General features: G+C 34.2%; 4 protein-coding genes across 5 annotated transcripts; all 4 read right to left on the bottom strand.

The window, feature by feature from the left end:
* Positions 1 to 806: 806 nt before the first annotated feature.
* LOC130499481 (signal recognition particle subunit SRP54, chloroplastic-like) lies at positions 807 to 2,484 on the bottom strand. The gene is made up of 8 exons (XM_056993593.1): positions 2,291 to 2,484; positions 2,127 to 2,210; positions 1,830 to 1,897; positions 1,643 to 1,744; positions 1,412 to 1,564; positions 1,262 to 1,339; positions 1,048 to 1,173; positions 807 to 985 (listed from the first exon to the last, which is right to left on the bottom strand). The coding sequence occupies exons 3-8, from the start codon at positions 1,890 to 1,892 to the stop codon at positions 827 to 829; spliced, it is 681 nt and encodes a 226-aa protein (XP_056849573.1). The 5' UTR covers positions 1,893 to 1,897; positions 2,127 to 2,210; positions 2,291 to 2,484; the 3' UTR covers positions 807 to 826.
* Positions 2,485 to 6,146: 3,662 nt separating this feature from the next.
* LOC108835595 (WAT1-related protein At3g28050) lies at positions 6,147 to 10,421 on the bottom strand. 2 transcript variants are annotated; one of them, XM_056995222.1, is made up of 8 exons: positions 10,000 to 10,421; positions 9,846 to 9,911; positions 9,185 to 9,298; positions 7,997 to 8,225; positions 7,754 to 7,915; positions 7,495 to 7,646; positions 7,113 to 7,324; positions 6,147 to 6,570 (listed from the first exon to the last, which is right to left on the bottom strand). In XM_056995222.1, the coding sequence occupies exons 1-7, from the start codon at positions 10,188 to 10,190 to the stop codon at positions 7,132 to 7,134; spliced, it is 1,107 nt and encodes a 368-aa protein (XP_056851202.1). In that variant the 5' UTR covers positions 10,191 to 10,421; the 3' UTR covers positions 6,147 to 6,570; positions 7,113 to 7,131. The 2 variants fall into 2 exon arrangements, with proteins under 2 accessions (XP_056851202.1, XP_056851201.1); XM_056995221.1 differs by having other exon boundaries at positions 6,147 to 6,578.
* A 2,074-nt stretch (positions 10,422 to 12,495) lies between these two features.
* Positions 12,496 to 15,933, bottom strand: LOC108827953 (probably inactive leucine-rich repeat receptor-like protein kinase At3g28040). The gene is made up of 2 exons (XM_018601482.2): positions 14,256 to 15,933; positions 12,496 to 14,182 (listed from the first exon to the last, which is right to left on the bottom strand). Exons 1-2 carry the CDS (start codon positions 15,788 to 15,790, stop codon positions 12,670 to 12,672), a joined length of 3,048 nt encoding a protein of 1,015 aa, XP_018456984.2. The 5' UTR covers positions 15,791 to 15,933; the 3' UTR covers positions 12,496 to 12,669.
* Positions 15,934 to 20,409: 4,476 nt separating this feature from the next.
* LOC108826475 (uncharacterized) lies at positions 20,410 to 22,866 on the bottom strand. The gene is made up of 6 exons (XM_018599854.2): positions 22,760 to 22,866; positions 22,431 to 22,582; positions 22,210 to 22,340; positions 21,658 to 22,085; positions 21,455 to 21,535; positions 20,410 to 20,796 (listed from the first exon to the last, which is right to left on the bottom strand). Exons 1-6 carry the CDS (start codon positions 22,798 to 22,800, stop codon positions 20,556 to 20,558), a joined length of 1,074 nt encoding a protein of 357 aa, XP_018455356.1. The 5' UTR covers positions 22,801 to 22,866; the 3' UTR covers positions 20,410 to 20,555.
* Between the last annotated feature and the right edge of the window lie 1,513 nt (positions 22,867 to 24,379).

The raw sequence follows: 24,379 nt of genomic DNA on the forward strand, positions 1-24,379 counted from the left end.
TGTTAATGTTCCAACAAAAAGACGTGTCTGCTTATTTTTTAGGAAACTTTATCTCTTTCCCCTTTGTTTCGAATTTTCTTTTATTTGCTGAGTGAATAAAAATACTTTAGAATATGCAATCATTAAACCGTGTGAATAGTATTAAGGAAAAAAACTGAATGAAAACACAAGGAAAATAAGATGATTCCAAAATGTGGATGATTGGTAAGGAATTCAAGGATGACAACTTGGTCCAGCGAAGACCATATCAAACTTATTAAAATGTAATTAGATCAACTTTAGCAGTCAAATTATTTTTAGTATTGCTTTTGATTTAAAGTACACTAATGGAGAACGCAGTTATGTTGTCCCCTTCACTTGTCTTCCAACTTCTTTAATCTTTCAGACAATATAATAATTATCATGGTTCGCTGTGTTATATGTATCCGCTTATTTTAGCCCACTGATTTGGATAATTTTTTCCGTTAATCTATCATTATTTATTTACAGACATAAGCATGTTGTTTCAGCGATGCTAACATTATTCTATCTGCACAGTTAATTACCTTCAATGAAAATAAAAAGAGTAAAGTTAAAGTCACTTTTTTCAAGTATTATAAGAAAAAGACAGTAACAGCATGAATGAAAGAAAAGCACATGGGTAGTTTCTATTTTGCGTCCATAAACTATTATATTAAAACGTACTATTTATTTTGTATGATGATCATATTAAAATCTATCACAATAAGAGCAACCTCATTGGTGGGACAAAATAAAAGTCCTTAACATATTTTATTAGTATTTTTAAGTTAGGGACAAAGGCTAAGGACTTTTTGATTTTTGAAGATTATTGGTAGAAACTTGTATTGTCTCTTAGTAAATGTCTACATGCACAAAGGTTACATGCAGCTTCTTGTCCAGTCATGGCATCAACAACTAGCAACGTTTCAGTGGGGTTCAAAAATCTCTTCACGTCTTTTAACTCATCCATCATCCCTTTGTCTACCTGTCACAGAGATGCAATGCCATGACTAAAAGCTGCAAACAGATTTGTGATAACAAGATTACCTGAAGCCTTCCTGTAGTATCCATGATAACTACATTGACATTATTTATTTTAGCTTCTTTTAGACCTTGCTTAGCTATATCTGCAGGTTTTACTTCAGTTCCTGCTGTATACATCGGCACACCAATCTGTGACAGAAAGAGATCATCGGACAAATATTTTTTGAACGGAATAGAATATCATCACATGATGATTCAAAAGTCCAATTTACAATACCTTTTCACCTAAGATGACGAGTTGATCAATGGCAGCAGGTCTGTACACATCTCCAGCAATAAGCATACAAGATTTTCCCTATGCAAAATGATCCAGTTATAATAAATGACAGAGAGTAACAATCCCTTCAAGATCTTCAAAAAAGCATACCTGCTTCTTTAGGTTATAAGCGAGTTTAGCGCAAACTGTTGTCTTCCCAACTCCTTGGAGTTCAGCAAGCAATATAACTGTAGGACCTGACTTTACAAACTGTATCTCAGATACTTCTCCACCCATCACCTTCACTAGCTCATCATGTACAATCTGAAAATTTGTATTGAAGAAGTTACAAATGATCACAGATCCTGGGTAAGATTAAGAACCTGGTTCATTGCGAGTTACCTTGACCAACTGCTGATCTGGTTTGAATCCTCGAATGACACCCATTCCAACGGCTTGGTCACTTACAGATTGAACAAACTTTCTAACAACAGGAAGGCTCACCTGTTTACACAACGTCCAAGCGAGTAAAATTACCTTTATACTGCAAAAACGCTGAGAAAAAAAAAACAGAACAAACAAAACTCACATATGCTTCAAGGAGAGCTCTTCTGATATCCTTCATTGGCTCAGCAATATTCTCCTTAGTCATGACATCTGCAAGTTCAAACAAACATAACTAACTTCAAACCTTACTCATTTTGTCAGTGGCAAAAAAGACAACTAATTTTGATTAATGACAAGAACATAGTCCGTGTATTGATCAAACAAGACAGCCCATTGTGATATACACAGCACAAATCATAACCAAAGTCGTAACTTTTTGCGGTTTAAACTCAATGGAAATCAAGAAGCTCGAAGAAAGTATTGAAATTTAAATGGTCACCTTCAACAGCTTCAAAACATATTAATGCTCTACCTCCTTTTCGTTGCCATAGATTTGAGCACAATCAATGTGGCGATAGCCGATCTGCATAGTAAGAGAGAATCAGAGTTTAGCCCATAAAGACTATAACTTTAACGGTCAGTGATCGGTGATAGACGACTAACCTTAGCGGCGGCTTCGACAGCGTTTCCGACAAGACTAGGATCAGACTGCCATGTTCCGAGACCGGTCAAGAACAGAGGAGTAGCCAAGGATCGATCAAGAACAGAGGAGTAGCCAAGGAAAGCAACATAGAGAGATGTGAAGAGAAGAAAATTGATCAATTTTCGTCGAGAGAGATGGGGAGGGGAGAGAAGAAGATGCCACGTGGCTCGTAAGGACGAGAAAAAATGTATCTAAGCTAAGGACGTCCTTAGCTTAATTGGACTTTTTTGATTTATTTTTGGCCAAATAATGGCTAAGGACTTTTCTAAGATAGCCCGATAATAGTGCTCTAATGATTAAAATACTGAAATAAACGGTGGATAAATATTGAATTTAACGAGTTTGACTTTGGATGGAATATATATACTACTATTAAACTTGCAAAACAGCTACACAAGTTATAAAACTCACGTGTTTATATTCACTTAATATTAGTCTCTTATGACATGCTTATGTGGTAGTTATATATTGACCAGATTCAATTAGCAGTTGGCCTAAAACGCGCATTATAGCTGGTAAATAGTAAGTGTTTCAAAAAAAAAAGCTGGTAAATAATTATACTTCACATTCAGAGTTATATTATTTTGATTATATTGCAAAATTTTATTTGGCAACATTTATAATATTATCATTGCCTACTGGACTAAACTAATACTACTAGGCATTACTGGAGAATCTCATTTTTCAACAATTATGAGTTTTCTTGCTGATTGGGATTCCTTCCACTTAGCATTTATTAGGTCTAAATTTCTTAATTTCTTAATTTCGTGGCCAACAAACTATTTTTAAAAATTGTATGTGTTATGTTATACTGTAATGCTAATATATGTCGTAAGTAGACTGCTCTCTCCTCTGCAGCCCGACTGAAGTGAAGTATAGTTTTATAGCTTCTATTCTCAATCATATATTCATTTTGGTAATTAAATTTCTTATTATAGTCAAGTTTGTTCAATAATGTAATAAAGCAATTACTGATCGATGCTTCTAAGATTTTTCAGATGCAATCGGTGGGGTTCTGTGTTTTAAATTATTGAATTCTTATATTCCATCATAAAAATATGTTTTGATTGGTCAATTTCATCAATCAAGCAATATTTTAACTGCTTAGAAGTCAAATTACAGTATTTTCTCTATCCCCCCCCCAAAACATACAGTATATATTGTGTTCAAAAATCTTTGACCAAAAAAAAATATTGTGTTCAATAAAAAACAATACAGTATATATATGGAAAGTCTCTATGATCTCTATGCCTAGAACCTCGGCCATCACCAGATCTCGATTTCTTGGACGATCGGTAGTTTCAGTTATTTACTTTTTAAGTAAATGTTCAAAATTATTTCACAGTGGGATCCAAGGACCAAGATCATGTACCGTAGAGCCAAATGCCCCTTTTAGTATTTATCAAGAGTTGAAGTAAATTACTAATATCCAAATAAATTGGTGAATGGTTCAGTTAAAAAGGTTAATCGTTTGCGTAGCATATTTAACATTTTTTATAAGTACATTCAAATCACTTTCTATGGTCGTTAAAATAGCCTCTTATATATGGTATATAAACTCGTACGTGTATGTTTTGTGGGCGTTAACACCATCTCCTGTTTCATTATTTGTCATGATTCAAATAGTAGAAAATAAAAACCAGCAAAAATAGAAACGACTAGTACATGTAAAAGAACAATGTGTGGTATTATTACTACTAGTTTTGGATTCTAAAGAAACATATGGGTCATTGGCAATTCATGTGGCTGTATGTGAGTGTGTCCTAGCAACCAAGCAAATGCAAAATCAAGGAGATATTGAAGAGATAAGCCAAAGTGAACATGGGACATGTCTTCAACTCTTAAGCTAATGTTTTAAGTTTTTGTGAATTTCCATTGGCATTGTAACATGTGCAATTGTACTATAACATGTGGTATGGCCTCTCTGGCCATGATTGTATAATAAAGTGTAAATATATTAAATCTATATTTCGAATCATTTAATTAAGATTTTTTTTTTTGCTTTCTTTGATTCTGATAATTGAACATGGGATTTCATCATAAAATCTACCGGGTTCTCATAATCTAGCTACTACCATACGTATCATAATAGTGGAAACTGCATTATGGTTAGATTTGCAATATAATCACTTACTTAGTCAATGATCTTATTTGATTCCGAAAAATCTTGCTAGATCAAAGAAGGTTAGTATCAACGGTCGTCTACTAGCAAAGACAATTTTAATTTTTGTTATGTTTGTTCAAACTTCTGTTATGAAATCCAATAAGTTTCTTGGATTAACTTACACCACAAAAGTAAAATTTGCGAACCGACAGACCTTTCGTTATTGCAACTATAATTTACAAGTTGAAGTGGTTATATTGTTCCAAATATGATTGTCGCATTAATGTAACCACGTCCTAATCAAAATACAGGATCTCTTATTTGGTCCAAAGGGTATAAATGTTGAATATTCAATCACAAAAACGAACCAATATGTGTTGTTTACAATAGATGATACACATAAAAAGTTATGTCTGTTTGTTCTTTTATTATTGGTATAGAATGATTTGTACTATCGGAATAATTATAGAATGGATAAACCTCTCAAATTTTTTTTTGTCTCGGTTAAATTACTGAATTGAAATCAATAGCTGAATAGTTCAAATAGATTACAAAACCTTTAAAACGTCCGTTAAGGGGTCCTTACTCCAAGAATGAGCAGGAATACCAATCTATTCGCCGTACAGTATAACGAAACACACAAAAAAGAGAGAAAAAAGTGATGCTACTAGTACTCTTGCGATACAAGGTTTTGAAATATCGAAGGACAATATTGTTTTCACAATTTTGAAATAGTTACTTATTTTATTATTTTTAATAGTTATACGTTATTTATGTAGTTTTGGTTATACGATGATTCAATTATTTAATAATAATAAAACTCTGTTGTTGTATTATAACCAAAAGAATCATAAATGTATATTTACTTTTATATCATTATTGTCAGATGAATTGTACTTACAAATTATTGAAGTTCCATATCATCTGCTCTCTCATCGAGACGAACAAGTTTTTTTTTTTTGAAAGCAAGACGAACAAGTTGTATATAATCTTCTTCCTTTCTAAAAGCCACCGAGTTTTTTTTTTTTGGTAAAATGTTAAATAAGGAGAGTTGTAAGAGACGACCGAGTTTCAAACTTAGAACATGAATCACCAATGTACCGTGTTTAAATTTTCATTTAATTTACTTAAAAATATATCCCATACCAAATATTAAAATAGCTACAAAATATATAATTATCAAAATTCTGTATGACCCATACTGGGGTTTTCGGTTTTGGCGATTTAGTTAAATAGTATATACAATATTCAACCTTCGGTTCAGCGTCTTATTCGGCTCATTCCGTTAAGGCCATGTTAGACTTGTCAGTTGAATCAAATTCACAATATCAATCCCTGATCCCACGCAGTTGGCAAGTTTTGTCTTTTTCCACAAGTTTTATCTTTTTTTTTTCTAAAGTTTTTAACCTTTTTGAGTTGAATTCTCCACGACACCATTTACACCCTTGTAGTACATATGTACTCCAGGTATACCGTATATTGTATAACTAGTTTCCATAAATGGAAGCTCTTTCCGATGTTAAAAATGAAAAATAATATAGCAAGACACGGGCTGGATCGGAATCAATCAAATGCTTTGTAGGCCTAAACAAATAAAGATGCGTCCACTGGATCCAGTTTGAGCATTAGATTTCATGCTTTAGGCCCATAGAAGTTTTGTTTACAAGAAAGTTTGTTTTTAAAGAATAGTAGCTTCAGTGACAAAAAAAAAAAAAGAATAGTAGCTTTTGCTTGTGTAGGAAGAAACTCTTAAAGAGAAGGCATAAACAGGATTTGAACTCAGTTTCTTGGGGTGGAACGGGTGATGATAGACATTAACAAGACGGGAACTGGATTGTTTGATTTAGATATTGCTAAGATGGATGAAGGCTGGTGTAAGGGTCTGCCAAATACAGACACTGCTATTGTCTCGGCTGCTCATTGGTTCTTCAGGCCAATATTTATACATAGAGGAGATGAGAAACTTGGTTGCATCTACTGTAACTTGCCAAATATGACTCATATTATCCCGGACTAAGGGTAAAAGCTTGTTTACTCGCATGTGAGAAATGAAAGTAAGATATAGTGACGGTCATGAGGACTATTATTTCACCTGCTCATTCCAAGTCCCGGAGAAACGTGCAGCAGACAGTCAAGCTAAACCACTTGAGGATAAACAGACAAAAGTAAAAACATTATTTTACCTTTTCTAATGAGTAAGTATATAGAGATTATACAATACTGAATACAACACAGAAGTTTCATTTAACTGATATAAATAGTACGGATCAATTTTCAGCAACCATTTTAAAGTACACAGCTTATGTACTATTCCATCAGTTACACACCAAGGACAACCATTTTGTGTACACATTTAACTGAGAATCATAGATGAATATCAAATTCCTAAACTGTTCCTCAAGACATGGATTTGATTCAACAGTCAAAGCTAAAATGACAATCAAGACTCCAAACAGTTAAATAAAGCTGAGAAAATCAAAGGAAAAGGGGAAGATGATTAATTCTCAACTGATGAGTACGTAAATTAATCAGTTTTTGTATAACATTCAGAAATTTTGATGATATATTAAGACTTGATTCCTAGAATTAAAGATCACATTTGCCTCTTCAAATAAAATTAAAAAGACATTCACATATGAAACTTTTACATACACATATATAGAGAGAGAGAGAGCTACCGTGACTAGTAGATGATACTTAGACATGCTCATCGTTCTTGTAACTTTCCAATAGAGGAGCCTTCTGTGAAGCTGATGGAGAATCAAGGTCATCTTCGTTGGTGGCATCCTCGTTGTTAGCCTTATTGTCACCTTCGACCATAGCCACTTCCTTAGCTTTGCCCCACATAACAGTGTAAAACCCTGTCGTTATTACCGTTGCCCCGATCAAGCTGCAGAGATCAACAACATTCAAGAACGAAAATGGAAGCAAAAGAGTGAGTAAAGTAGAGATAAAAATGAAATATTGACACTTGAACCTTTTGCTAGACCAATCTTGGAAAACTACTATACTATATTTGGATATGATGTACAATATTTTCTACTGTCGAGTTTTACTTACCTGCCAATGTAGAGAGAATCATGGAGGAAGATCACACCCATTGCAACCGCAATCGCAATCGACAGAGGCTTGAACATTGCAACAAATAAAGGCCCCTTGATCCTCAACGCCCACGTATGGATTGTATTGTTTATACAAGATCCAAAAACTCCCTAAACATTAATATATAATCAAGAACAAAAAAAAATCCTTGTTGATCACTAATTACACAAGTGTCTTGTACTAAAAACACATTAATATGCTAGTTATATGTTCTCACCGAGCAAACGATTGACACCAAAGCTATATTTGGTTTTATCTTCCATGCATTCAAGTCATTCCCTTCAGTGAACAATGTGGCAAGCCCGGTCCAAAAGCTCACGCCTAAGCTATAGTAACAAACAACTGTGAACTCTGATGGATACTCTCTCATGATTTGAGTCTACAAAACAAATTACGATCATAAGATGTATAAACAAAACCATACATTATATATGCAAATAGAGTTGATTAAAGTCGAGACCTGGACAATGTACCACAAAGGAACCATGAAATACTCGACGGAAAGGAACGCAGCACCAATGACCCAGTTATGGTTTGTGGACTGTGATCTCAAAGAAACGGACGGTGGTGACATAGCGATCACCACAGGACCATTGTAAAGAGTCACTATGAAAGCTCCTCCGATGGAAACTACGGTTCCTAACATTTTAGCCACACTACTTGTTCTTTTGAACGATACACTCTCCATCCTGCAACCAAACTCTAAAGAATTCATATAGGCCCAAATATGCATGATGGGCCGATGGTATTTTAGGAAATTGATAGTGTAGAAGGAATAATATAAAGAACCAAACTTACCTTCACCCCCTAAGGTGAACCTCTACATTCACCCACCAATAGGAATTAGTTAATTAAGATTTGATATCTTTTAAAGAAGGAAACTAAGTAATAAGAATTTTAATAAAATAAAATTATGTTTACAGATAAATAAAAATAGTAGCAATTATCAAAGAAATATATTCTTTTTAGAATTGATAAATCCATCAAAAAATACTAAACCCTAAACCCTAAATTCTAAACCCTAAACCTTAAATTCTAAATACTAAACCCTAAACCCTTGGAAAAAGCCTGAATCCTTGGGCAAATCCTATACACTGAACCCTTAAATTTAAACCAAACCTTAAATCATAAACTAAATCTTAATCCCTAAACCATAAATCATAACCCCTAATACTAAACCCTAAATCCTAAATTCCAAAATGGTCATGGTTTAGGATTAAGAGTTTATGATTTAATATTTGTCAAAGAGTTTAGGGTTTAGGGTTTCGTGTTTAGAATTTAGGGTTTAATATTATGGTTTATGATTAACGGTAGGGTTTAGGGTTTAAAATTAACGATTTAGGGTATAAGATTTGCCCAAGGGTTCAGACTTTCCCCAAGGGTTTAGGGTTTAGTATTTAGAATTTAGGGTATAGGGTTCAGTATTTTTGGACGGATTTATCAATACTAAAATAATTTTTTTTATAATTGCTACTCTTTTTTATTTATCTAAAAACATAATTTTATTTCATTAAATTTTTATTACTTGGTTTCCTTTTTTAAGAGATATCAAATCTCAATTAACTAATTCCTATTGGTGGGTGAATGTAGAGGTTCACCTTAGGGGGTGAAGCTAAGTTTTATTCTAATATAAAAGAGGATAAACAACCTGAAAAGGATGGCGAGCAAGAAGGTAAACGCAGGAGTGAGGTTGCTGATCGCAGAAGCAAGTGTTGGAGAGCTATAATTAATTCCTGTGTACCCCATTATGTTTGAGCAGCATCTATATTATTTAACACGATGTTTATTAACTAATTCATATTAAAAAAATAATACAGATTTCGATTATTACGAAGATGGAAGCAAACCCTACCAAAATAGTACAAAAACCATTTATTAGAAAAAGACAACAAAATAAATGGTCTTTAGACTTCTACAGGAAAACGATGGGTTTTGTTTTCGGCAATTAAATGGATCAATATATTTGAACAGCATCTATTTAAGTATTTAAGACGATTAAATTTAATTTATCTATATAACTAAATAATTGATTCCATCATGAAAAAACCCTCCAAAAATGAAAATAATTCACAAAAAGAATAAAAAAGACAAGAAGTGTAGGGTTAGATTTTTGCCGAATTGCAGCTTTTGGAATCAACTTTAAGCCAAGTGTCTTCAAGATTGGGTAAGAAAAATCTGAGAGTTTTCAAGAACATGATGCAAATATTTTCTTGTTTATTTTTGGATCTTACCTGATCAGGACTAAAGTTCGAAATCATACATGAATTTTTTTGCGTTAAAGTTGAGAAAATTAGAGATGAAACTTTTACCCAATTAACCCTAGAACCACGATTTTGTAGAGAATTGAGAAATTCATTGGTGGGAGAGTTCTTGATCTGTCAAATTAACAAGAACCCATCACTCTTTATTTCAAGAAGAACACTTTAGCTCAAATTTCTAAGGGAGAAAGACATGATCCCTAACCTGGAGGAAAAGAATATGGAAGGAAGGAGAAGAAGAGCAGCGAGACCGTAAGAGTAAACGATGAAGACATGGAAGCTCATGCCTTGCAAAGTCGCTGCCTTGAACAGAGTGTTTAAACCAACGTTGGCACATTCCATTATCACCAGGGCCATTACCGGCAACACTTCTCTCTCAAAGTATTTTCGCGCCATCTCTATTCTCTCTCTCTCTCCGCTCTCTGTTACTTTTGTAGATGTGGAGATTCGAAGAAGTGGTTTTTTTTTTCTTAAACGAAGTGAAGATGTAAAGATGAGAAACAGAGTTGTTCTGTTTTTGGGGGAAAGACAAGAAGAAAAATACCAATAGTGTGTGTGAGTGGGAGAAAGCTAGATTTTCAGCAGATGTGTATTGTGTACGCACACTTGTGAAAGATAGTAAATCAGAAAAAATACCATGTCACATGTATTTTCTGTACTTTTTATTTTTGTCCAAATATTTAGCCCACTAATTTAAAATTGTATATCTGTCCATAGATTAAGTTCATTTTCTTATATAAAAAAAATGTATAGTGTGTTGAGTATGTATGATAAGATTGAGATGTTTATCTTTTATGTATAATGTAATGTATGGATGAATTTCAAACTTCAGTATATATAAATTATTACTAGCCTGTGGATTCATTATTTCAGAATTTTCTAAACATTTCTCATCTTTCTTTTATTTTAGAACTACTAGTCTTATAATATTATTAGCAGACAAGTACCTTATTTCAGTTTTACATGTTAGTACATCTTTTTTTTTTTGCTCAACCATAATAGTACATCTTAAATCTTATACCTTAATAATATATTTGTTCTCCAATACGACACGAAATGGTATGAATTGTTAAGCAGAAAAAAATAGTTGTAGATGATAGAATAGTGACAGGTGAGTTACAAATATCATTAAGAAAATGTAGATTAGCTAGATACGTAACCATTATCATGATTTATAACGAAAGTAACGGTATATGGATATCCCTTATCGATGTGGACCTTGTGGTAAAGTGTTTTAAGCCAGCATAACATTATATCATCTTGTATCATTATATCACGAAAAACAGTCCAGTCCTAGCGAATCTATCTTATTAAAACAGAAACATTATGTTGGATCTAACATTTATTTTATAAATTTTTAAATTAAATACACCTTTATACTTTATAGTTAAACCTACATTAAATCCCTAATGTTTCTTTCTTTATACTACTATCCATGTTTCCAAACAATATACTTATTTCTTTATACTACTATCAATGTTTCCAAACAATATATTTTATATACTACTATCAATGTTTCCAAACAATACAATAATTAATCTTAGTTATTTTATATCCATCATTTTCTCTTTAAAATTTTGTAGATTCGTCATAATTTCATAAATTACAAAATAATGAACTTTAAAATTTGGATTATAAGATTACAAATTATGAAAATATTACAATTTCAATCAAATTAGATTACATATCGGTCATCCATCAGTTCAATCGATTAGTCTCGGGTTTTAATGACTTTTTAATATGAATATTTTAAAAAACTAAATTGAATTGTTAGATCTCCGGATTAACCGGTATAATCACAATCGAGTTGAATTTAAAAACACTGATTTAAATACAAAAATATTTTAAATACACACTCTTTAAAAGTTAACAAAATATTTGTTAAGTTATTAGTGAAATTTTTCATCGTAAAATATTCTGCGCTTCCATAGCGCGGATCAAGATCTAGTTGTCTGTTATAATTGAACACCAAAACATATGGTTTAGGCCGATGGTCTATAATAGATGCGTGCATCCACACGCCATAAAATAAAACCTACTTAATTAGCTTATTAAAAGTCAATCTAGTATATCAAAAATAGTGTTCTAAATGATAATTGGAATTCATTCAAAAAGGAAAAAAAAGGAGCTGAAATACAAGGAAAAAACGAAAAGAATAACTATAGACATAATAATAATTAGTCTTCAGGAGTTTGTTGATTTAATTTTGGAGATTTTATGTAAAATGTTTTGTAAAGTATTTTTTAGTTGAATAATGGATTTCACATTTACGCCACTGGGAAAAAAATATTACAATGATAATCCAAATATTCTGACCAAATAACAATGATAATATACAAGAAGTAACATTTGGGTAAAGACTTTTACGTCAGTAACATAGGAAAATAACAAAATCAAAAAGAAAACAATACAGTAGTATACGCTTGTGTTTGTGTGTGTGTTTGTGTGAATCAACTTGATAGAAAACTACGGCGTATAATAACAATTAGTGATAGGACTTTTTGCCCCACAAGTAATTTACGAATACAACCCTATTTATTTATGGATAATGGAAAACGATGTCGAAAACAAAAGGGGCAGTAGAAAACAACCTTTCATAAACTTAAATGCACATTATTGCGTCTACTTTCTTTTATCTCCCCATTCTAGGCTTTCTAGCCAATAGATGAGAATTTTAATTTGCTAATCATACATTTTGCTATCTAACAAAAACATGTATTATTTTCAGGAAAAAGTTTATTAATGACAGCAATGTTCTATGGTAGGTATTATGATGATGAAACGTAGCATCGTGAAAGAAAGCAACCTCTACAAAAGGTCAAAAACAAAGAAAATGAAAAAAATATAATGACAAGTTAAATTAACACACGGTTGTTTAGAAACTATCCAGCATCCTGTGAGGAACAGGAGAAGTAATGACCTGCAAGATCTGAACAATCTCCGCCATTGTAGGCCGATTTGAAGGTATCTGAGAAGTACATACAAGAGCAAGTTTCACAACAGGCAGAACCTCATCCTCAGAGTATTCTTCCTCCATGGCAGGATCAATACACTCCAACACATTCCCTTGTTCCAACATAACCTTAACTTGGTCGCTAAGTATCACAAAGCTGTCTTCACCGTACTCCACGGGTCTCCGACCAGTCACGAGTTCAAGTATCAGAACCCCAAACCCGTAAACGTCGCATTTCTCGTTGACCCTCAAGTTCTGACACTCTAGTTCGGGAGCCACGTAACCTAAAGCATTCTTAAACCTGTTGTTGTTCATCGTGTTCCCGTCTTGTGTTATGAGACGGGATAGTCCAAAGTCAGAGACTTTAGGGTTGTATTTTTCGTCGAGGAGGATGTTGGTCGGTTTCAGGTTGAAGTGGACGGTTGTTGGACGGAATGTGTGGTGGAGATAAGCAAGTCCTTTGGCTGTACCGAGGATGATTCTGAACCTTGCCTCCCAAGAAAGAGGTGGCGTCGAGGGTTCTCTTTCGTGTAACTTGGACTGCAAGTTTCCATTAGGGAAGTATTCCGATACCAGAAGCTGCATATCCGGTGTCCAGTAATACCCTTTGATCAAGCCTAGATTAGGGTGCTTCGCCTTCGCTAAGATCCGGACTTCTCGATCAAAATCTTCTAGGTTTTCGATAACCGGGGATGGGACGAGTTTCTTGACTGCCACGTTACTCCCCTGTTCTCCTAACGGTGCCTTGTAGACTGTTCCAAACACTCCTTCACCTATTCTTGAAGCTTTATTGAGATGAGACTCAGGGTTTCTAGCAAACTCTTGAGAGGAAGACGATGAACGCAGCGACGTCCTTGAGTTTAGCATAATAAGTTTCCCGGCCACTAAGCTTCTCCCCGATCTCGAAGACCCTGAAAAAATGCTCTCCAAAGCGTTGTCTACAAACACAAGTTTTCTTCTCACCGATGCATTAAGCAGCGTTACGATTATGACTCCTAAGAAGATGAGTATAGCTGCTGATATAGCTACCACAACTGAAACACTGAGGAACATTCCATTGTGGTACTTGCTGGAGCCATTGCTTGATAGGTTTCCATGCCTTCCCTCATTGTTGTTCCTGTTGCCATAGGAGTTAGGATCGATGACAATGGGCTTTGAAACATTCATCTTGCAAGGTCCCTTCAACAACGGCGAACAAATGCCTAAGTTTCCTTGAAGAGCACTCTGGTCTAACCTCTGGAACACATCTCCGTTAGGTAACCTTCCGATTAGCCGGTTAAACGATATGTTAACCAATAACAGATTGTGCAATCCCCCAAGCTCTTTTGGTATTTCACCACTAAGCTTATTGGCTTCTAGCTTTAGTATCTTTAGGTCTTGTAACTTTGAAAGTGACTTCGGAATTAGACCGGTGAGATTGTTATGAGACAAACTCCTACAAAAACAAATATATAAGAAAACATTTGCAAATAAGAAAACAAAATGGTTACAAGGGATAAGAGACTTACAACGATTCAAGAGAAGAGCAGTTTCCAATTCCTTCCGGTATAGAACCGGTTAGTGAGTTACCATCCAACTGAAGAATCTCTAGACTCTGAGATTCACATATATCAGCTGGAACCGAACCAATCAATGAGTTGTTCCGGAGATCCAAGACTGTTAAATTACGTAGGAACTCAATTTCTGGAGGAACTCTAGTGTTAAAATTGTTCCATGACAAGTTTAGGTGTCTCAAGTTGCTGAATAACCCTACTTCACCAGGTATGTTACCAGAGAGACTATTGCACGAAAGATCAAGCGTTACAAGTGACTCAAAGAGCCTGTTTGAGCCTCTTGGGATCGAACCGGTTAAACCGTTGCCTGAAAAATCCATTTCTTGCAAACCAAGATTGAATAAACCACCAGGAATGCTACCAACAAAGCCATTGCCTTTGAGCTGAACACTCACGAGCTCTTTACAGGACTCCAAAGATTCAGGAATCTCGCCGGAGAGTTTGTTCTCAGACAAGATTAGATCCTTTAGCGACCTCAAGTTACCAACTGAAGAAGGAAGGACTCCGGTTAACTCATTTTTGGAGAAATCCAAGTGTAATAAACTGGTTATGTCACCTATCCAAACCGGGAAGCCACCGGAAAGCAAGTTGTTGGACAAACCTAAATGGTTTAAAGACTTCAGCCTCTGAAGAGTCGTCGGAAGCTCGCCTGAGAAACGGTTGAAACTCAAGTCAACTCTGTTTAAATGAGGACAGAGTCCAATGTCTGAAGGCAGTGATCCTGAGAACTGGTTCCCTTGTAGCTGCAACACTTTCAAGCTATGCAGAGAGTGTATCCCCAAAGGTAATGCTCCAGAGAGAGCGTTGAACGAGAGATCCAACGTTCTTAGCCTTTCTAGCTTCCAGAGCCCTGATTCGAAACTAGGGTTTCCGGAGAAACGGTTGCTTGAGAGGTTGAGACTGTTCAAAACAGAGCATCGGAACAGAGTACTCGGGAGTTCACCTTCGAGGTGGTTTTGAGACAGAGAGAGATACGTGAGAGATGAGCAGTTGGTGAAGAGACCATCGGAGAGTGTACCGGAGAAGGAGTTTCCGGTTAAGTCGAGGTATCTAGTTGACCGGAGAGAAGATGGGATTGTACCGGAGAGATTGTTGTGGCTAAGATCAAGCTTATGGAGATTGTTGTTGTTCGAGAGAGACGTGATGGTTCCGGTGAAGTTGTTGTTGGAGAGCGAGAGTGTTTGTAAATGCTGAAGCTTTTGGATCCCGCGACCGATTTTTCCGGTTAGTCCTAAACCGGAGAGGGAGAGCTCGGTGACTCTAGAGGTCTTGGGGTTGCATTTGACGTAGCTCCATGAGCAAGGAGAGACATCGTCTTCGTTCCAAGACGCAAGGTGTGAAGATGGGTCGTGGAGGTCTGATTTGAAGACTATGAGACCCAGAACGTCGTCGTTTAATTGGATTGAGTTAATATCACCATTGATGAGTGATATCATTGTCAGAGCGAGTAACAGAGTAACTGAGATGGCTTTTCTTTTGTGATCACCCATTACAAATATATGTTGAGGGGTGAGAGAGGGAGGGAGGGAGAGAAGAGAGTTATGACATTTTTGAAGATGGAGAGAAAGAGATGAGTTGAGTTTTGTGCCAATGGGAAGAAACTCGAAGTGTTTGTGGGTGTAAGAATCTGAAGTTAGCTACAAGAAGACAACAACTAGATCGAGTTATGCATATGGTCCTCCTAAGGCCGAATGGACCACATGTTCTACACCAGTCTAACCAAACATGTCCGGTTTATTTGGTTTTCTCCCAATATATGTGTCTTCACGTGTTAATAGTTAAATGAAAAATAACTAATAGCAAGTTACAAGGTCTAGGTGGTAGTTGTTTTAAACACTTAAAAAATGATATAATCAGAATCATTCTATATCATTTAAATTTTAAAATCACAACCATTTAACATTTAGTGGAACACACTCTTTAAATTATGATCTGTAGGCTGAAAACTAATTTGGTGTTTACAACGGGTCAATCTCCTATATATTATTTGTGAAACATTTTTAAGTTGTGACTTATAGGATTAGTGCTTACGTGTCGTCACCACAGCTCTTCTCAAGAGTTTTTTTAAGTGGACCAACACACCTAGAAAAATAACAAGGATGACATAAATAAACATTAGTTTAGTTTTAATTAATAGTTAACTATGTATGTATAGAATCTCATATATTTAAGTGCGACAACCCTTTTTATTAATAAGGCCCATTGACGTGTATTCCATTTAATGAGCTTTGTCCAAAGAACTAACAAAATGTAATTGAAGATCACGTTTCTTTATTACCATGCAAGGAATATTACAGATTACTCAAAATATATATTGCTTGGGCTGCAAAATTAACATGCAAGGAAATACCGTTTTAAACATTTAAAGAGCGAATATTGTCTTGCCGAATCTTTTATATATTAATCTTGGAGCATTGCAACATTGTTTGGTAGCCACATATCATCATGAAAATTATTCTCATAATTATTAGAGAAATAGGCTGGTCTATATGCACATATATTATAGTTTTTATTAAATAACTATTAAATTAATTAGTAATGTAACAAAAGAATATTCTCTATTATTACTTTAAATAAAAGCTACGGAATTACCTAATATGATTGACATATATATCACAAATAATGATTATGAATAATAAAAATTTGATAACATTTTTTTATCCTCTATACTTTTCATTTAATTTTATTTGTTAAAAAAATTAAACAACCATATTAAGCATAAAATAAAAAAATTAGATTTTTTCTTATATATCATATTTCAAAATTTTTTAAACGACTATAAATTACTAAAGATGGTAAAAGTCTCACATTGAAAATTTTGTGATCAATAGTAATATTTTTTTATTTCAGCCAATCGTTCTTTTAGTGGACCTTGAATAATTTTAATGATTAACTAAATATGTCGTACACATAGTAGACAATTTTCTGGTTTAAAATTATTGCATACCCAAAATCAGTATGAACCATCATCCATTTCGTTTAAAATTTGGTTACAATAAAAAATATATGGTTGGACAAAAAAAATTAATCAAATCCAATCCAAAAAGTAGTACAAAACTTTAATCAAATTGGTTAGATATCCGAACATGTTTAAAATTTTGATATCTAAAGAACCGGAACAGAACAGACCGAAATATTTCGGGTATCCGAGTATATTAGAACCAAATCATATATTTAAATATATTAATTATTTTAAAATTTAATATCTAAAAGAAATATACAAAATACATAAGATTTTTTAAAATTTTCCAAACTAATTAGAAATATATAAAAATAATAAAATTATATATTTAAAATAGCTAAACGTAAAAATAGCAAAAATACTGAAAATATATGTTCATTTTTATCCAAATATTTAAACTAAACCAATTTTTATGTTAAGTTTAAGTATTTTGGTATATATTATTCAAATTTATATGTTACATATTATTTTTATTTTTAGATTTTGAAAAATTTCAGGTATATATGAAATTTAATTTAGAAAAAAAAATAAATAAATTGGTTATCTGAACCTAAATCCAAACCGAACATGAAAAGATTCAAATAAATATACAAAAATCCAAACCGGACCTAACCGAACCAAATGGTATGCGCATGCCATCCCTAATCAAATGTAAAAAAAAGTTATTGTTAACAAAATATGTATTATTTAAACTATTTAGATATAACATATTTTAAAAAACCTTATCCCGCGCAAGGCGCGGGTTATCATCTAGTTGAATATTATAGTTGTTAAGTGTGTGTGATTGTATCCAATACAAATTGATATAATATAGTCTTGATCATTCTAATAATATCCTTGGACTGCAACCATTTCATATCATTTACACATGGTAAATGTATAATATTGCCCCGGTTTGCACGTAATAATAATAGAGTAGAAAGTTATATATCACGAGAATTGGAAGAGATGAGATTATGGGTCATTACAAGGGTATGGTCAATAGAGATAGAGACCTATGAATTTTGAGAATCCAAATAAAATGTGATCAAACAAAAAGGGAAGAAGAAAAGAACAAACATAGGGTTTGGTGCTATTAGAATAAGAAAGACTCGTGACTGACAATGTTGTGTGTAAAGTCCACCGCACATTTAGCTTATCTGTCTTTTTGTCCCTGTACTTCTCCTCCCTGCCTTCCACTTAGATTAAAATTAGGAACTACTCTATTTCTAGATATAAGTAATTTTAGAAAAAAAATTATTTCACAATACAAATCGTTTCCACATTTCAATGCACATTTTGTACTTATTAAATATTATATAATCAATAAAATAATACATATTTTTATGGTTAGTTGAATTTATACATTAAATGCTATTTTTATAAACTAACAAATTTTTAATATTGATGTTTTTATCTAAAACAACTCACACTAAAAAATAGAGAGATTTTTTTTTTTGCCGTCTTATAATAATATTAACAAGCCAAAAGGCCAAAGATTAGTACAGACAGACTCAGTCCACAAGACCCGAACCCAAACACCACAGCAAAACAAAAACAGGCCCAAAACAACAGACCAACCGTTTCCAGGCCCAAATAAAAATTGACCCAATTCACCCCACCGCCCACCGCTCCACGTGTTGACACCAACCTTAGGAAGAGACGCGTGGCGGTGGTTGAAGATTCATCAACTCCGATGACTGGAACGACGCCGTCAGGAGCATCGGCCGTCTCTCCACCGGAACATAGCCACCAACTTTACTCCGAATGAAAGTCGTCACTGTTCTTAGACCAGATAATATGACCCCCGGAAAAGATCACCGGGAAACTTCCCACGAACGCCAAACACCACTTCCGACACCAAATATCAGAAGTATTGGGATTCAGCTTCTTCGACACACACGCCGGAGCTTCGGAGAGCGTCCATCGATTAAAGGACTCAAGAGTTCCTCCAAGCCTGACCACCACCACCCACAAGTAGAAATTTTCTTACAGTGCGAGCACTTCTACGGAGACGCAAGCCGGCGACCACCACCGCAAGGAAAACGGCGCAGCCCCAGAGTCAAGACGCCAGTCCACCATCTATTGAGAGACGCGAGGCCGGAAACACAAGCCGGCGATGAGTGAGCTAAGAGAGCCTTCTCATTCCAGAACCGTGAAAAATAGAAAAAAAGGGGAGCCAATTGATCCATCCCCACCGATACACACATGCATAAGAAAGAAAATAGAAAAAACTAAGGAGAGTCGGACCGGCGGTGGCTGTGGGAGCCAAACCGCCGGCCGGAAGCTTTTAATCGCGGCAGAAATCTAGTGAGAAGACAGAGCGAATGAGTTTAGAGAGAGAATTCCTTCCCGTAAATAGAGAGATTAATAAACTAGGCTCTTTAAGATTAATCCATATTTTTATTACTAATCAAGAGACATTGATGTGTTTCTCGGTTTTGGAAGCATAATTGACTACAAGATTATGATTTTTTTTTTTTTGGTTACCTACTATTTTCATTATAGTAGACAACAACAACAATTGTAATCATAAGTATTATTTAAAAGGTGATTTTTGAAATTTGTTTATTTGTCATCTCACCAGTGGCGAATTTAGATGAAGATTTAATTGGGTGCACAAAGCTTATAAAATGGATGAATGAGGGTAGTTCTAATATGTTTTTTTATTTTAATTTTACTTTACAAAATGATCAAAAAACTGAAAATTAGTGGTGCTCATGCACCCACAGTATTCTACTTGGTTCGCCCCTCGTAATTACTACTTTTATTTTCATTAGAAAAAAAAATATGACTTACTAGAACATATGAAATAGTTTGAAGTTAATTGTGATATTCATATTTACATTTAATGTTTATTTATATTTTTAATAAGTTTTTTGGAATATGGTAATCCATATATCGTCATTAATGTAAATCTGATTAAATGTAACACTGAATAATATAATAATTCTTGAAAAGTTTTGAAATATTAGTTAGTTATATTTTTGCAATTATATAAATTTTATAGACAAAAATATATTGTTACCATCTTATATGTATATGTATTTATATTTATACGTCTGTGTATTTATAGACAAAAAGCTAACAAGTGATTAGTAATTAAGTTTTTAAGTAATTAATAATTAATAGCAATTCATGATTACAAGTACAATAACAATATCCGCATCAAACACGACATAATATAAATTTTAGATACTATTAGAAATCATAAATAATGCTTATTCAACGTCACGCTAGTAGATTAAAATCTCGAAAAGAGTTTGTGTAGTAATTGTGAGAGATTTCTCATTTTAGCCCCATAGTTTTAGAAATCAAGCGAGGGAGTCCAAGCACCAGCAATAGTAGTCGGAGCGAGAGATGGAGAGCATTTCATCAGGAGACATCCTCTCGACCTCGTTCTGCCGCCAAGCCACTTGATTGCTACGGTTCTGTGCATCGGCAGCTTGAGGATAAGCTTCAATCTTGTGTTTCTGATATCTCATTCTTGTGTACAGCCTCATCGTCGCTACACAATCTTCGTATGGGTCTTGTATACCAACATGAATATCATACCTATAAGCGCACCAGTAACCTTCATTAGTACATAATCTTTTCTTTTACCAAAATTTAGTAAATAATCTTGAACATCAGATAATGGATCTAATTGATCTCAAGTGTTCTAGATTACTTATGAAGTGCGTAGACACGAACATATATTATATGCAACATATGATATGAGCCATACACACCCATCCCTAGTATTTAAAATACAAAAACTGTGTTGTACTATTTGAATAATTTGCGGTTGACAAAAAATAAAATAAAATAAACAGGTCGGTGAATTCGATTGGAAGAAAATGTAAACGCTGATAAGCATCTAGTGTAAAATAAAAACCTCTAGCCATGTAAAGTGTTTCGTTTTTTGTTGGATAGTTTAGTCACACAATCTTTATGGTAAATATATGCATATGTGTGTACATATCGAAATGAGTAAATTTTAACATGTAAATCTTTCACGGTTTGAACCCTTCTCTTCCTTATAACTTTAAGGTTAAAGCCCATACAAAGCATCAATACCCATAGCATCTAATATGATATTTGATAATACTTGCTCCACATATGTATCAAATATACGTAACGTATGCATGCATCTATATTCACTTTCCAAATTAATAGGCTAGACTCGAAAGTACTATTACAAAAATATTAAAAATAAAACTGGATATATTACCCGAGATAGGCTTGGGTTAAGTACTTGAGAGAATTGCTCAGCTTGCTTGTTTTCATCAAAGGAGGGTATTTTGCAGTATCCCTACATACACCAATATACATAAAATGATATAGAAATTCCACGACATAAACTATAGCTTATATTGAAAGAAATATAGTGTTATGTATGTATCCTCCTTATCCTTTTCTTTACAGAAATGTTACCTCATCATGGAAGAAGGATATTCAAGTTGAAGGCGGTCAAGATCGTGATCGAGCCCATGTCCCACGAGAATCCTCCCTCTCCCACCTCTTGGACGAATCTTCCACATGGGTTCTCCATTACAGAGAAACTCTTGAATCTTTCTTTGTGCATGTTTCAAGGGCATTGCGTCCCTTAGATTCTCCGGGCGTATCCCGGTAGTCCCGTACCTATAGTTCGTCACGACCATTGACGGTTTCACGTACGTGTGGAACACAACGTTGTCATTCTCATCAGTTATGCAGACCCTTGCGCATAGATCCAACGACCCGTCGCTTCCACCTCCTACCATCTTGCAAGAGAGTGCAACCACTTTTGGAGACAGCGAGGACGTGTAGTCGATCATGGCCTTATCTCTTAGGCCTAAGGCCGCCATACGAGTCGTCAATCCCTGAATGGAAGAAATAATAGGATATGTATGTAAGAACATATTTTTCATGCGGTTGATTCTTTACAAGTTAAAGTACGCAAATATGATAAGTGAAGTATTCTGAGAGAAGAACTAAGAAGATTACAGAATTGACGCTCGAAAATTGACATCTCTCTTGATGGATCCTACGAGCGTTCGGGCTTTCGAGGATCATCATGCAGAATCTGCATCCGCGAAGGCTAAAAATGTTCTTGCATTCTTGTTTTGGCAATGGTCCTATTGACATCACAAAATTAAAGATAAAATACTAATGCATAGTGTATATAAAAAAACGAGTTAGTTGCATATATATATATATATATATACCTATGAGATGTTCCCGGAGGGACTCAAAAGATCGGCAATGTTTCTTGCAAACGCCACAAGTAGGCTCGTGGCCGGAGTGATAAGAGATCTTCATGTGCTCCACTAAGTGTTCCATTTTGTTGAATTGCCTATAACAAGCTGCGCACTTGTTCCTGCACGTGTACATATATAAATATATTTACCCATTTGTTTTTATAGTTTTCGTCAGTTTATCACATATAAAATTTGGGGTATGATATTGCATGCCAATCCATGATTCTTCCTTTTGAATATTTTTATTAAAACGCTTGATAAAAAGTTATAATACGCGTAGGATGAAAAATGGTTACCTTAGGGTTTCTGATGATTCTATAGATGATCTATAATCCATGGTACTTCTCCGAAAATGCCAACAAAACTTAACAACTTAAGATTTACGAGATTTTTAACAGCCGAGTATTCTTTTGTATTAGATGTGTGTGAAGAATGGAGAAGGTGTAAGAAGGTATTTATAGATAAATATTTAGAAGAAGGAAAAGAAAAGCAGAGCTGACCACCTTTTAGATTTTTGATAAGATTGTTACGAGAACAAACAAACACAAATTGAAGTAGATGCCTTAATGCGGTGGGGTCGCGTCTTATGGTAAAAAGAATCACAATTTTAGGTCTTCTGTGTTTTGGACGTTAACGGAAGATGCTATTAGCATATGTGTGCACCGTGCACGTGTGTGTGAACTTTGATGCCCGACGAGCTTTTAAACAAGAACAGCTCAACAGGTAACTAAACGACCGCCACATATTTGTATGGAACAAAACATACTACTAAGAGCACTTAAGTCACTTAAGCAATTCTACTCTATCAACCAATACATTAGAAAATTGAAGTATTTATCTTTTCAAAAGGTAGCATACTGTTCAGAAACACTATTGTACAACTAAGAAAACCCTAATACGTCTGCGTGACTGTGGTTAAGTGGTAGGCGAGACTTAACATGTTAAAACACTTTTTTGTGCTTTCGATCTTTCCCTGAAACAAAATCCCAATTATATGAAAAATTAAGAATTAGGCTTCGACACATGCAGCGTGCATGGTAGTTCACATAACATACGATTCAACTAACTCCGACATTAGTCATAATGCATTTCAAACCCAGGTGATGCAATATGGTGGTCATTCGGGGAAAAATTCACTCTATATTAAAATGCGTTTATATCAGAGTTAATCAGATAAGCCAATAGAACATATAAAAAAGCTAGCTAAGCTCTAGTCAAAAGATGCAATTTAAAAATAATCCCAACAGTTAAGTGTCTATTTGGGTTTCTTAATAATAATAAAAATTCTTTTAATTTAATATTGTATGTATTTAATATTTAATCTGACAACAAAAATTATGAATGAGAGTCGTATGTTTTCAAATAAGAGATGGATCACATCTGCAGTTAAAGACCGCTGAGTCTAGAACAGCCATGATAAATACTTTTATTTATCCGGCATTGACAATTAACCAAGGCAATTAACCGACGACTACTCTAAAATTGGAGTTCTCGACTCTACAATTTCTTTCACCAAGGAATGCTAATGGAAGGTCGATCTACTCCCCTCATTCCAAAGATCCATGCATTTTTAGAGATGGTTTTTAACTGCTCTTAAAATCCATTGGTTAGGTGCTTAAACGTGGTTTCAAATTCGAATTATGTGTGTTCTTTGGAACACAGATTTTGAGAATACAAATGAAACTTCTCTACAAATCTTTTTTTTCCTTATCCATTTTTGTTTTTTTTTCATATTTTAGTTATTTTATTTATCATCTTACCATCTAATATATCTCCGGAAGTACCTATTTTAGTCCATTGCACCTTTAATTTTAATATAAGTGTTTGGTGCTAAAAGAAGTTCTAAATTTGTTCAGAAATTTTGTACTTTTATTTTTTAATACATATTTTTTTTCAGAAACCACTGATGTATGTAG

This window comes from Raphanus sativus, chromosome 9, assembly GCF_000801105.2.
Source record: "Raphanus sativus cultivar WK10039 chromosome 9, ASM80110v3, whole genome shotgun sequence".
NCBI classification, from domain to species: domain Eukaryota; kingdom Viridiplantae; phylum Streptophyta; class Magnoliopsida; order Brassicales; family Brassicaceae; genus Raphanus; species Raphanus sativus.

Excerpts from the sequence above, each read along its gene's own strand:
- LOC108827953 (XM_018601482.2), bottom strand. The coding sequence starts at position 15,790 with ATGGGTGATCACAAAAGAAAAGCCATCTCAGTTACTCTGTTACTCGCT. Across the intron at positions 14,183-14,255 it reads TGCTCTTCTCTTGAATCGTT|GAGTTTGTCTCATAACAATC; the intron begins GTAAGTCTCTTA and ends TTGTTTTTGTAG.
- LOC108826475 (XM_018599854.2), bottom strand. The coding sequence starts at position 22,800 with ATGGATTATAGATCATCTATAGAATCATCAGAAACCCTAAG. Across the intron at positions 21,536-21,657 it reads TATCCTTCTTCCATGATGAG|GGATACTGCAAAATACCCTC; the intron begins GTAACATTTCTG and ends TGGTGTATGTAG. Across the intron at positions 20,797-21,454 it reads TTAACCCAAGCCTATCTCGG|GTATGATATTCATGTTGGTA; the intron begins GTAATATATCCA and ends GTGCGCTTATAG.
- LOC130499481 (XM_056993593.1), bottom strand. The coding sequence starts at position 1,892 with ATGACTAAGGAGAATATTGCTGAGCCAATGAAGGATATCAGAAGAGCT. Across the intron at positions 1,565-1,642 it reads CAGATCAGCAGTTGGTCAAG|ATTGTACATGATGAGCTAGT; the intron begins GTAACTCGCAAT and ends ACAAATTTTCAG. Across the intron at positions 986-1,047 it reads ATACTACAGGAAGGCTTCAG|GTAGACAAAGGGATGATGGA; the intron begins GTAATCTTGTTA and ends TCTCTGTGACAG.
- LOC108835595 (XM_056995222.1), bottom strand. The coding sequence starts at position 10,190 with ATGGCGCGAAAATACTTTGAGAGAGAAGTGTTGCCGGTAATGGCCCTG. Across the intron at positions 7,916-7,996 it reads CTTTGTGGTACATTGTCCAG|ACTCAAATCATGAGAGAGTA; the intron begins GTCTCGACTTTA and ends TTTGTTTTGTAG. Across the intron at positions 7,647-7,753 it reads TGGTGTCAATCGTTTGCTCG|GGAGTTTTTGGATCTTGTAT; the intron begins GTGAGAACATAT and ends ATTAATGTTTAG.